General features: G+C 40.6%; 1 protein-coding gene across 1 annotated transcript in view; it reads right to left on the reverse strand.

The window, feature by feature from the left end:
• Positions 1-14596, reverse strand: part of eEF2 (eukaryotic translation elongation factor 2) — a 173149-nt gene that overhangs the window by 124151 nt on the left and 34402 nt on the right. The window contains exon 4 of the mRNA XM_067145871.2: positions 7199-7407. Within this exon, the coding sequence (XP_067001972.1) occupies positions 7199-7407 (209 nt within the window). The remainder of the gene's footprint in view (positions 1-7198; positions 7408-14596) is intronic.

Genomic DNA, 14596 nt, shown 5'->3' on the forward strand with positions numbered 1-14596 from the left:
TGCCCAGGCTTCCAGGTGTTGGCGATCAATGTGGAGAGTGCTTTTCTTGTCTTCAGCTACACGGTACAGTTCTTCAGTGCTTTTTATACCTGTGCAGTCTAATATTCTTAAGGCATGTTCTCCTGCCTACTGCTCAGCACCCTTCAATTTTGTCTTTCAAAATTAGATTTAAAACTGCATATTTTTCACCACGCAAAACATGCCCTAGGTATGCAATTTTTCTGCATTTGATGGTGGTTACCAGTTTATTTTTGCTATTTACGCTCTGTAATACTTGTTCATTGGTGGCATTGTCAATCCACAAGACTAAGCATTCTTCTATGAAGCCAAAGTTCCAGGGTTTCCAGTCTTTTGACGGTGGCCCCTTAACGTCCAAGCTTCAAAACCATAAAGGAGAGTAGACCAAATATAACATTTCACCATACGCTGTTGAAGTTTTAAATTTAATGGATCATCTTGATAAGTGTCAAATATACGTCTGGATTTTTAAAATTTGTTTTATTGGTGTCGTGTTTCCAATTTGGACAATCTTGTTGGCTTTCTTGTGCAAGTGCTTTATACTGTACTTAAATAGCTTATAACCTATTTGCTTAAATTGCTTTGTGCGTATGCAATAGATTACACTTTGTCTTTGAATCTTATTTTATTTTTCCTGGGTGTGAGGTTACGTTTGACAGTGTATGGCATTATCCAAGACAATTATTTCAATAGGGGAGCAAGGACTGATGACGCGTAATACACAGCCTCTCTCAGCCAAATGTCAAACCCAACCTTTTCGCGGTGCTCCGTTATCACAGATCAGGTCAATGGCGACCGAGTACCGGCAGTATAACCGAAGTATACACCGTCAATAAGAGAAGCGGAAATGCTCTTTCATCAGTATATACACCAACATCTGTGTAAGGGGGAGTGCCTTGGCCCTAAGGTGGCAGCCCCACCAAGGCACTCTGAGTTTATGGGCCAATAACTCGTAAGCTCTTAGATAAACCTATTAAAGAAACAGATGAGAAATAGCCGGACGGATAAAGAGCTGATAACTTTTGGCACGAAACAGGTAACATGATTTGGATGTTGGAATGTTCGTATAATGAGAGAACCTAGGAAACAAACAGATCAGAGAAATGGAGAATTACCGACTAGATTTTCTTGGTTTAAGTGCCGGAATGGAATGACCCTCTTGTATTCGGGGTGAGACCATGGAGAGGTTGCAAGGGATGGTGTTGAACTGTTGCTGAGCAAGAGAACAGAACAGAGACTCCTGGAATGGCACCCTATATCAGAGCTAATTATTATACAGGGTGGCGCACAAAATGTCATACATCGGAAATGTTTTATAAAATGTGCAAACCTGGGCTCACAACCATGTCCTTTCGTGAACAGAAACCTTATTTCATGCGTGATCCGACAGGCAGCACCACATCTCGCGCATGCGTACCGGCTACCAGTTATACAGCATGGCGGACAAAGGGAGACTGTCGCGTGAACAGAAGGTGAAGATAGTGTTTTATGCGGAAACAAAGAGCGAAGCTCGGATCCAGGAAGGTTTCGTGTGCATTTCCGCACTCTGAGGGCTCCCTGCCGGCAGACGGTATAGACTGGCCAAGCAATTTGAAACAGAAGGCAACATACTGAGAGAAAACTGCCCCGCATCAAGCAGGTCCGCTCACCGGAGAATGTTGCTGCTGTGAGAGTGGTTGTGGCTCGGAGCCCCTCCAAATCCACCAGAATTGCATGTGTTCAGCTGGGCATCTCTCATCGGTCAATTCAGAGAATACTGCAGTCTGACCTTGACGCATTTCCATACAAAATGGCAAATGTTCTGGACTTCCTGAATGAACATTTCGGGCCCCATGTGATGTCCCACCGATATCCCGAGCGTTTTCAGAGCGGCTCAATCTGGCCATTGCATAGCCCCGATCCCAATCTCTGAGACTTCTTTCTGTGGGGATATTTGAAGGAGACAATCTACCGCCATAAACCAGAAAATGTACAGCAATTGCAAGCGGCCATTGTGACTTTCTTCCGAGGGTTGAGTGAGGACTTGTGTCGTAGAGTGATCGCGAGCATGCAGGTTCGTCTCAAAGCTGTTTTAACACCGAGAAGGTGGACATATTGAACATGTCCTGCACACGGACTAACCATGCACGTCAGTGAATGTTGTAACGCCATTTTGTATTCAATATGTTGTATATTACATTTTCTATAAATTAATAATTTCCAGTGTATGACATATCGTGCGCCACCCTGTAGCTTGTTTTCAGAGTAATATTCGCAATATTTGTGTAGTGCAGTGTTATGCCCCAACTGAGCCGTCTGAAGAGACAGTGAAGCACGAATTCTATTGAGCATTAACAGGCGTTTTAAAGAAAATAAAACGGAAAGAAGTTGTTCTGCTCGTGGGAGATTTTAACGCAAAAGTGGAAAAGATCAAGGAGTGGAACACATTATGGGAAAACAAGGGCTTGGTGAGCAGAATGAGAACGGTGAATTATTCATTAACTTGTGTGCAGAACATGATCTGGTTATTGGAGGAATGCTTTTCCCACATAAGGAGTGCGACAAAGACCCATGGGTGTCGCCCGATCATCGCACAGAGAATCAAATTGATCATGTGGCAGTAAGTCGTAAATGGAGGGGCTCGTTTCACGATGTGAGAAATAAGAGAGAAGCAGATGTTGGATCTGATCATCACTTGGTGATGGCTTGGTTTAAATTCAAGATATCAGCACACAAGAATTTCCCAGAGGCGAAGTAGGCTTTATGACATTGGTAAACTGAAGAAGGAACCGATAGTTGGAAACTAAGTTACAGTTGATAAACCGTTTGAAGTCCTAGATCTAGAAGCAATTGAAGGAGTAGAGAAAACATGGGAAGCCATTAAAAAGACTTCAACAGAGACCTGCGAAGAGGCATTAGGTCATAGAGTTGCTGAAGAAAGAATGGATGTCAGAAGAGACATGGGAGAAGATTAAACAGCGGAGGGAGACGAAGCAACTTATCCTCAACTCTAGGACAAGGCATATAAAAAGAGAACTCGAGATGAAATACAGTGAGTTAGACAAGTAAACAGGAGTAATCACAATGACCGATGTAGGCAGGTCGAAGAAGACGCAAGTCGAAATAGCTGCAAGTCGAGGTGATGTGAAGGAACTGTATCGAATAACGAGGACATTATCTAAGAGGAGTTATGGGCAGAAGCGTCCCATTCGTAGTAAAGGAGGGACTATGCTCACTGGAGAACATGAACAATTAGCCAGATGGAAAGAGCATTTTGAGGAAATACTCAACCAAGGAAATTATCAGGTAGATGAAGTCGAAGAAGAGGAATGGGACGGTGATCCTCGCATCCGTGTTGATGAGCCTTCAATAGAAGAGATTAGGAAAGTGCTTAAACAGATTAAAAGCGGGAAGTTTCCCGGGCTAGCCTACATTCCACCAGAAACCTTAAAAGCTGAAATGGATACTACAGCTTCAGCATTACATACCTTATTTTAGAAAATTTGGCAGGAGGAAACGATGCCAAAGGAATGGAAGAAATGACTCATAGTTAAGCTGCCTAAAAAGGGAGAGAGAAGCAACTGCAACAACTGGAGAGGAATTAAATTACTATCTATTCCCAGTAAGGTAATCCAAGCGTATCATCCTCAACCGCATTAAAACAACAATTGAGCAGAAGCTAAGGAAGGAGCAGGCTGGCTTCCGGGAGAGTCGCAGTTGTGTAGACTTGATTAACACTCTTCAGATCATTGAGGAGAGTTGTGAATGGAACTCTAATACGTATATGCTCTTTTTGGACTTTGAAAAGGCTTTCGACTCAGTTGACAGGGACGTTATGTGGCGCCTGTTACTGAAGTACGGAATTCCATGGAAGATAGTCAACCTGATTAAGGAGACATACAACGGCTATGAGTGTCAGGTGGTTCATGAAGGCAAGCTATCAGAAGCATTTGGGGTGACCTCCAGAGTTAGGCAAGGGTGTGTCATGTCGCCTATCATCTTCTTTCTGGTGATAGATGATATCATGAGGAAGTGTATGCAGAAAAGAAGGGGTTTACAGTGGGTACTGCTAGAGACTGGACGATCTGGATTATGCATACGATATTTGCTTGCTGACACACACCTTTCAGCATATGAAAGAGAAACTCAAAGAGCTAGAAACTGAGGCATGAAAAAACAGGACTCAAGATTAATTCTGGTAAGACCAAAGATATGAGGATGTTCTCAAATACCCCAGAACGATTTTGTCTAGATGGACAGGAAATTGAAAATGTAGACCAATTTTGCTACCTGGGAAGTATGGTAGACAAACAAGGCGGGGCTACAGAGGATGTTTAAGTCACGCATAAGGAAGGCTAGTGGTGCATTTGTGCAGCTCTATCTACTGTGGAAAAACTGCGCCATATCTCAACAAACGAAATTGAGGATCTTCAACAGCAACATCAAGTCAGTCCTCCTCTATGCATGTGAGACCTGGAAAGTCACTTAAGGAATTACTAAAATGCTGCAGACCCTTGTAAACCAATGTTTGCGCAGGATCTTAAATATTCATTGGCCGGACATGATTAGTAACGAACACCCATCGGAAATCAGATCAAACAGCGGAAGTGGATAGGACACGTTGAGAAAGCAGGATGGAGCCATTGAGAAGCAAGCCCTGGAATGGAATCTACAGGGACAACGAAAGCGGGGTCGACGACGGCAGACCTGGAAGAGATCCATATTGGAGGAGGCAAGCAAGGTAGGAAAGACCTGGGGAGAACTATGTTTGGCCCGCAGCAGAATCCAGTAGCAAAAATTCATCAAAGCCCTACGCTCCTGAAGGAGCCACAGGAATTAAGTCAATTAAGTCATTTCAATAAATGCACCTTGTTGGGAACCGTTCGGAAATATATTTTTCCGCGACATTTCAAAGGTTTAACTGTGAATGAAGGTGACTGCATGCATTAAAGGATCTTAGAATATTTTGGCATTTCTGAATTTCGAGTTAGCGGTGGTCAGTTTGAAATAACTTAATTCGAAGTCTGATTTTAGCGTCCCAACGACTTTGAATTAACGAGGCTTTACTGTATTAGTTTCACAGAATGTGTCCAGGTATTAGTTTCACAGAATGTGTCCAGAAGTCCCTGAAATGGTACAGGAAATTCTTATTCCAACTGGTAGATATTACCCTTTTGAACTGTCAAACACTCTACAATATGCAAACAGGTGAAAACATTTCACTTACAGATTTTCCAGATATTTCATGTATCCTGACATACAAGGAAAAGAGGATGGCCTCCAGCTGGTGACAAAAAAAAAGAATTTCCCATCCCCTGAACCCCTACCTCAAAGAAGAAATTTTCTGCAAGGTATCGCAATGCAATGCAATGTTGGCCCCTGTGTACACATCAGTTTTAGAAACTGCCATACCTTTGTAAGGTATTGAAGGAGATTTACTTGCGTGCACAAAACTTCCAAAGAAAATATGCATAGTGAAACATACCAGCTACCTACACTTTAGGAATTACCACTTTTGGATAATAACTTTATTAACTGGATCTGGATGATTTCTGATCAAGTGATTTCATGCCAGATGCACAAGCATTGATGCATTCTGTGTGTTATAATATAGATTTTTTTTTTAAAACTTATTTTGGGCTGCCCCAAAGTTATTCAGTTCAGCATAGTTATATATTTGTGTTTGAAAGTGGGCAGTCAGGACCTTCTGTAACCTCCAAAAACAACTTTGAGTTCTCTCACAATTACTTTTGATTATTACACTGATGTTTGAATGCCAGCTTTTTAACCCTTTCCCGCCCACATGTTCACTCCGCTTATCCCCAGGTTTCAACCTATTATTTAGGGAAACAAACATAGTGCATTGTTTCAGAAAAAGTTAAATATAGTAAAAAATTTGAACACAGTGAATTTCAATTTTTAATAATATTAGAAAATATACCATCACATCCATTTCTTTATTCATAGAGCCATAAGGTTATTGTTCAAACCCTCCTTCCCCCTTTTGGTGATAGGACACAGAGGTAGGCTGCATTTGTCACATGCTCATACTGTCTGAATCCCTTCAAACCAATAATCACTGGATTTTGGAAGTGGAATGATGCCCATGTATATACAATTTTATTTCATCCGGGCAAGTGTCTTCTCATTCTGTATTTATTTTACCGAAATGTGCCCGTTTGAATGTTACATTGATATATATGCAATAGGCTATGTCACTGTATCTCCTGCTAACACACACAGAACACACTCTGTTCCTCGTAATACTCTTTCCCAATTATGGACAGGTTCAACATCATCCATATAATCATTCAGAGTAACTAAACTAAATGTTCGTGGTACCTGAATTGCCGCGGCATCGCAATCAGGTCCGATTTCTCGATATTCATTTTCATTTATCACCAAATTTATCTTCGTTGGTATGTTATTCATTCGCTAAAAATTTACCTCCACCCCTACTCAATGATTCTGTGTCACTTTCTTCACCTATATTCACCTCAGTTTCAATATCCGTGGTATTCAATCCCGCCAAGTTTATGAACGAAACAGCTGACCCGCACTCACGGAAATTAGAAGCCGTTGCCTAGGCAACGTCAAGGCAGATAATCGCTCTTTTATTTCATAAGCCTTGTAGATTGTACTGCGTGTTCATAAATGCCTTATAAACATGTCACTACCGCAAAATATACAAAACTATCACAGATCGCAGACATGCATATAATGCAGCCGGGCACAAAGGACCGGAAGGCTAAGTGAACAGTCGGGTGCTTTCGGACGCTAACGACCGGAAAGGGTTAAGAAGGGCAAGCTTGAATTTGCTGTACATAGCGTAGTTATATTTCGTGTTAGAAAGTGATCCGTTCAGGACCTTCCATAGTCAGTAGAACAACCTAAGACAAGAAGGCAAGATTCTCTCATGTTATTTTTGACCATTATTTAAAAAAATTCAGAATAGGTTTTTCTTCATGAAACTATCTTAGCAAGGAAAAGGTTATGAAAAAGACCAAGTTCAACTCCTTGGCAGCAATTTCACGCAAAATGTTTCTTGCAGAATTTAACAAAATCTCAGCAGGTACATGCCAATAGGACAGTTTCTCCCTTGTGATGTACCAAGAGAACAAAAATGGAAGTCACCAATGCACTACATTTAACAAATCTTTAAGACTGGGCATTACATCAAGACCATTTATCAGGTACTTACCCTGACTTCACCCATTGGACCAGAGTCATCACTGTACGTGGCAATGATAACGTTGACGTTCTCCACAATACGCTGAAAGGTCTGGTACAACTCTTCTGCCTCAAGCTGCAGCTCAAGAAGAGCACGGTCCATCTTGTTCATGAACAAAACAGGCTTGATACGTTCAGCAATAGCCTGCCGAAGGACAGTTTCGGTTTGCACGCATACACCTGCAGAATTAGGAAAAATTAATTTAAAAATGTGCAAAGCTTTTAGGAAACCAAACTCCACACACTGGTAGCATGAAGCAGGAGTTAAACTCTGCAAGATTACAAAAATGAACCACCAAAAATACTAGCACAATAATAAAACTAATAATCCTCTGTTACAAATTCACCTTGACTTTCCTGACGTTGAAAGAGAGGGGCTGTGATATAGATATTCACCCTTAACGGCAAAGGCCATGGTTAAAAATGATTTCAAGGTAGTTGACCACTGAAGAGATTATTGGGGGAAGCCATTATCTCCTCCATACCATAGTTTCACTTGTATTTTTTAAAATTATCTGCTTTATGTTGCACAGACAGTCTTATCATGAAGATGGGATAGGAAAGGGCAAGGAGTGGGAAGAAAGTGGCCATGGCCTTAAGGTACAGCCCAAGCAATTGCCTGAAGTGAAAATGGGAAACTACAGAAAATCATATCCAGGGCTGCCGACAGTGGGGTTCAAACCCACTATCTCCCGAATGAAAGCTCAATAGCTGTTTGCCCTTAACGACATGATTCTATCACAGTTTGCAGAGGATGGTGGGCACATAAGTTGGCAGTACAGCCTAGCACACGAGTCTCACATCACCAACAGGACACGATGGAATTTTAAAGATTTTATAGTGCTTTAAGAAAGGGTAAAGTTCAAAATGAATTTGAAATTGTTCAGGGACTGAGACTTTTTTAAATAAAACATTAAAACTGTATCACCAAAAACTGACCAGTCTTAGATTCAGAATGCTACTGTACCCAACGACAAAGGTGGATGACAGAGCACTGGACTTTAGACAAGCAGTAATTCTTGGGATGCTCGAGTGCTTGTGTATTTTAACACTAGAACGGCTAGAGCATCATTTTGACCATTAGCGAATTTAAAGGTATTTCCACGCTCGTAATTTGTTTTTTATGCACAAGGTTGTGCTTTTGTGACTTAATGTTTTACGGTTATGTACATTCACGAAAAAAAATTACATCCGCAGATAAGGGAATATCTATATTTCCAGTTATACCTCGGAAGGCCATAAGAGGTTGCTTCAACTTCCTTGGTACGGAGAGCTCTATTCTGCTCACTACTTGCTTCCTGTGATATATTTACAAGTGGCGCTATAGGGGCGTATGATGTAACTAAATAGTATGCCTCTAGCAGTGGTCGTGAGTGGACGAGTTAGTGCCTGTCCCTTGCATCGCATAGTGCGTAATACTGGCTCGGCGGCAGAAAGTTACTCGTGTTCAATTATTAGCAGAACTTGAAGTTAGAAGGCAAATCAGGTGACGAAGATACATTATCAGATATGGACGCAATGAGTGACTGAAGATTTTATACCTCAACAGTGTGATAATGTGTTACATAGTGATGGTGATTTGGCTAATGAAAATATGAACACAGTTGGCTTTGCACCTACAATAGACGCAGTCACTCCTTCAACCAGCCGTGATCAATCTTGCAGCAGAGGACAATCTCTTAGCAGCGGGCGACCTGTTCGAAGGGGAAGGGGACAAAGTGGGAGGAGCCATGAACTGGTAAGTCACCATCTGCACCAGGGAATCAATTATGTGGTAAGGATGGAACAACTATTTTGACCGTTATCGCCAGCAGTGGGAACCCCATGGAAGAATGGCTGCTCAGAATGTACTAAAAGAGGCAGCAGGGCCTACTTCTCACGCTAAGCATAACAGAGACTAATAGCAAGGTTAGTGCCTGGCGTTTATTCATTGACGCATCCATGTTGAAGCATATAAAGATGTGCACAGAGACCAAAGCTCGTAGACAGATAATGGATAATCGTCTATTTCTTTGGAAGATTTAGATGCCTTTATTGCTTTGTTATATGCCCGTGGAGCTTATATACTTACTAGTCTAGCTGTAGATCATATGTGGTCTTCTTCATCGGGTCCCCCTGTTTTCACTCACGCTACAGCAAGAAACAGGTTCAAAGAAATTGTACGGTATTTGCGCTTCGATCTCCATAAAACTAGATCCACTCGTTTGCAGACAGATAAATTAGCTTTGGCCTCTGCTGTTTGGAACAGATTTATTGAGAATTGTTATGCGTCCCATAAACCAGGAGAGAATGTCACAGCTGATGAACAACTCTTCCCCAGCAAAGCTCTGTGCAGGTTCATGCAGTACACGGCTAACAAGCGAGATAAATTTGGCATAAAATTCTGGCTACTGGTAGATGTTGATTCTAAGTATGTGTGCAATGGGTTTCCTTATCTTGGCAAAGACGAAATGTCATGAAACTTATGGACCCATACCTCATGAAAGGACGTAACGTGACCACGGATAACTTCTTTACATCAGTAAAGTTGGCCAAGAGACTGAAAGAAAAAACTAGTATTGTTGGAACAATCAATCGAGTGAGGAAGGAAATGCCAGAGTCAACCAAAGCACAACGTATGAATCTGTACGAGACTATCGTACTTCAGAAGGAAGATCACACTACTCTCACACTATATCAAAGAAAAGTAGATCTGCTAAGCACACTACAATCGAGCGTTCAAGTCAGTGAAGATAACAAGAAGCTCCCTAGTACTACTGAATTTTGTAACGGAACTAAGTATGGTGTAGATGTGGCTGATTAGATGGCACATAAATACACCACTAGAGCTGGATGCCGAAGGTGGCCTGTACATGTATTTTACAACGTACTTATCTAGCAGCAATAAATTCATGGATCGTCTACAAGGAAGTTACGGGACAGAGAATCTCTCTACGTGATTATATTCTTGAAGTAATACAAGAACTAAAATCTGATTTCATGAAGACAAGATTCCAGTTGACTGAACTCCCTACACTTCAGCCTGAGCCTCAGATTCAGGTTCAATGTGCCAATAGTAAACAGAACAAAACCTCCGACATGTTCTTCTTGCTGATTATGATGTGACCCAAGTGATTTACTTTTAAATATTGTGTGCATGATACTTGCACGTAGTGATAATTATCCGCAGAGAATAATATATTTATGGTGATGTGTAGTCAATCTCGCTCATTACCAACTTACTTATGGAGTGTTGTAACTTGAACTATTTATCTGCTTTTATGGTTGACTTCCTAGGGGCTTCTGCTCTCTTCTCATACATTTTATTGTTAATTTGTTTTTTCCTAATGAACTATTTTAGTTTAAGTCACTTCCAGCATTTGAATTAATTAGTATCAGCTGAAACGCACATTTCCCCCGAATCTTTGTTTGGGTTAGGCCCATATTAATTATTATTGTTTGAATCATCAGTCCACAGACTGATTTGATACAGCTCCCCATGCCACCTTATTCTGTGGCTAACCTTTTCATTTCTACATAACTGCTGCATCCTACATCTGCTCTAATCTGCTTGTCATATTTATACCTTGGTCTAGCCCTACTGTTCTTACCACCTACACTTCCTTCAAAAACCAACTGCACAAGTCTGGGTGTCCTATCATTCTATCTCTTCTTCTCATCAAATGTAGCCAAATCGACCTCTCACCAATTCAATTCAGTATCTCTTCATTTGTGATTCAACATCAGCACTCTTATGTTATCGTCCATGTTTCACTCCCATACAATACCATGCTCTGGATGAGTCTTAAAAAAGTCTAATTCCTATATCAATGATCAAAGTGAGCAAACTTCTTTACTTAAAGGCCTTCTTTGCTTGTGTTAGTCTGCATTCAATGTCCTTACTTCTGCCATCGTTATTTTACTAGCCAAGTAACAATATTCATCTACTTCCTGTAAAACCATTTCCTAATATAACCCGGAAGCGCCGTACGGTACAGCATATTACCAGTGCATCTTATTTCAGATTCTCTCATACTGATCATTACTTGCAACATAAATCTGGCCACTCCGCTTTACATTGTCAATGTGGTACTACCTATAGTGAAAAATCAACACAGGGTTTTATTTGTGTGTTTGTTTGCAGCAACAACCGCTTGAAATTTGAGATCGTGTTGGAGGAATAAAAATGACTGCCCATCTAAGGTTAGTTGCTTTATTCTGTTTATAAATATTGACAATATGATTTTGTATTGCCTGGTTTATTATCTTGAAATATCAGTCCAAGATTTGAAATAAACAGGTGTTCCTCTAGATTTTTAATGGAGCCCGTTGATGAGCCTGCCTGGTGGCCATAACCATTAAGGCAGGTGCCCGAACTAAAAGGTTTGACACCGTGGTTAGCGGGTTCGAGTACCGTTGGTCGAAAAAATTCACCACCTGAATTTCGACTGGCAGGGCAGGAGAGGTGGTGGTATACAATTTCTAATCACTAGATTGTGTGCCACAGACCTGGATTAAATTCCAAACTCTCCGCAGTTCTCATATGCAGTGATGGTGATTCGTCCGCCGAATGGGGGCATTAAGCCTTGAACAGATCCCTAGGTGTTATTCGACAGGAGTAGGCTATGTGCCGGCACTAGGTTTCACCCTCTCCCTACATCATATAATATCACGTCATTAATTTCATCTCATTAACTCCTCTAATGAGGTTGACGTCAGGGAGGGCATCCAATCATAAAAACCTGCCACGACAGATTCATCTCACCTCATACCCGACCCCATAGAGAAACACAGGACAAGGGTTGGACAAACAACAACCTAGTTCATCGAAGTTAGAGTTTTAATATATTGGAACGACAAAAAAAAGGGATGCCCGAATATTGGTGTGTTCCAATGTTCCAAAATCAAGGTCAATCATATTCATACCATCAATTTCCTAAGCAGTAGCCCTTCTGTAAAAGGGGTTGCATGCACTTCACATGCAGGACCTGAGAATAAACGTGACTGATATTATGAAAGCCTGCCCAAAGCATTTTGCAGTTGAAGATTCTGTCATTACTGAAATGTGTAAATAAGCTAATTAGTCCTAATTAAGGAATCATTTCATAAGTTAGTGGCATTCTGATTAGTTATTTGACCTATTTCAATAATTTTCTGTGAAAGACGAACGCTTAAGGAGAACACTATACCTTCGATATTTTCATGGAGTGGCACCAGCACCTTGGAAATAACTCCGAGCAAGAAAATTTAGAAGATTGGAACCAGCCATAACACCCTGTGCGGTGGCTGGCGATGTACCCTGAATCAAAGAGTGCCCTATAATTTGACACCTTTATATCTAACTTATGATCTCATGAAACTCGTGCACTGAAAGAAAATGCAAATGCATGTTTTCAAAAGGCTATTTGCACTTAAATAATTTGTCTAAACAATCTCCCTTTCAATCCACTCTTGCTTCTTTCCAGATTATTTCCGACATTTTCCTTCAAATCCGCAATCGACATTGCCCCTATATTCATTACCCCTATATTATTTCCCCATCTCCTTCAAAACATCAATAGAATACTGTAATTTCATTTTCGCGCATTTAAAGTAACAGTTTAGCTTCGATTATCAAATTCAGAAATACCCATGTCTCACGTAAAGCAATCTAAAAGCGGAAAGCGCATACCCTATAATACCATTACGTTGCCTAGCGGACAAGTTTTGCATAATACACCCGTATTGAAGTTTCCTATAAACTGATGTGATCTAATTTTCTTGTCACTGATCAACGGTCGAACCAGTCCGGCAAATGGTCTTCTCGTTGGCCAAAACTGTCGCAGGAGATAATGGAGACCTGTGGGCTCAAATAATGAGGGCAGCAGTGTGAAAATGTGGGAGATGTCCTTGTCCTGCTTTTTCAAGTTTGTCCTTAACTCATCTTTCTGCCGCTCTCTTCCTCCACTGACCAGCCATTCTGTTCATCACATTGTGTTCCTTTCCTTGTTCCTATCTGTATGTATGTCTATTCCACACTTGTTTGTTCCTATACAATACTGATTTAAATTCATTAAATTTGTAATGATAAAGAAGCCGACCATCACCACTTCACTTGTAGGCGCTCTGAAATGCTGCTGGATATATTCATTATGGTACAATGAACTACTGTCGTGGAAGAACGTATTATGGCGATTATACTAAATTTTGAAGTGCTTTGCCACCCAGCATACTTGAATATGTCACAAGGAGCATTATTCTGCATGTATCCGTTCCCTTGAACTGTCAGCGGGTGGTAAATTCATTGCGCTGCCCTGTGTTTTCACAACAGTTCTGTTGTGCGCCGCTACAGGCGATCTCCTCTGAGTGCCTGACTGTATAGTGGAGAGACATATTTGAGTGATGGAAGTGAGACAGTCGTTTGTCAACGCATCTATGTGCTACGACGACGAGTGTGGCAGTTGTTTTTAGTTGTTGTCGATCGTTAAAAGGAGCGTCCTCCCTTGCTGTGCTGGTGAAATCTAATAGAAATTGATTGAATGAAGGAGATATGGGGCTGCAGGTAGACCCGGGTTAAACTGATCGCCGGTATGCTGAACAAGGTATACATTTTATTTATTTTGTTTTAAAGGTTTCCTGGAAAAATTGTAAGTACACTACCAGTTATTACTAATCTCAAGGAGAAATGAAGTGATCAAATCAACCTAAAGTCCAACTGTGGACGACATCTTCTGGATATATGTTTCTAAATTGTTTTGTTGTGCTGGATTACTTCGGATAATGAAATTATGTTTGGAAGGTTACGATATTGCCTTTCAGTCACCATTATCTAGTAGAATTGTTCTAAGTTCATTTGGGGTTTTGCTTGATGTAATAAATATTTTGAAGAATAAGCTTAGTTGAGCAACCATTTCTAAAATCGTTAAAATTATGTGTCTTAAAATTTACGTATTGTACTGTAACTCAAATGTAATATCACGAAAATCTATACTGTTATTATGTGAAGTATTTCAACCAGCATTTTCGTAATTATGGTTTGATTTACTAAACTCCGAGCTCGGGTGTAAATTTAATGAGCCGTAAAATTGTTTCTTTTCACTACCTCAGTCCAAGGTCTGTCTAGGGAGGTCAAGTCACGAATGCTACTTATGGAGCCGCCATATTGGGTCTTTAAGCGAGCGTAACCAAAGGCAAGTGTATTCGAATTTAGAGGATTTCGGTACCGTACATTGAAATAAAAACAAAATAACAACTATTTTTCATAAATAATTTAATTGGGCATCTACTAGTCATGTATATATAAGTGTATAACACTTAAATGATATGAATACATTCACAGCTATTTGAATAGGAAAATAATTAACAGAGCCTGAAAGTCTTTTTTCTTTTTTGAGAAACAAGAATCAACAGA

Source organism: Anabrus simplex, chromosome 4, assembly GCF_040414725.1.
Source record: "Anabrus simplex isolate iqAnaSimp1 chromosome 4, ASM4041472v1, whole genome shotgun sequence".
Taxonomy (NCBI): domain Eukaryota; kingdom Metazoa; phylum Arthropoda; class Insecta; order Orthoptera; family Tettigoniidae; genus Anabrus; species Anabrus simplex.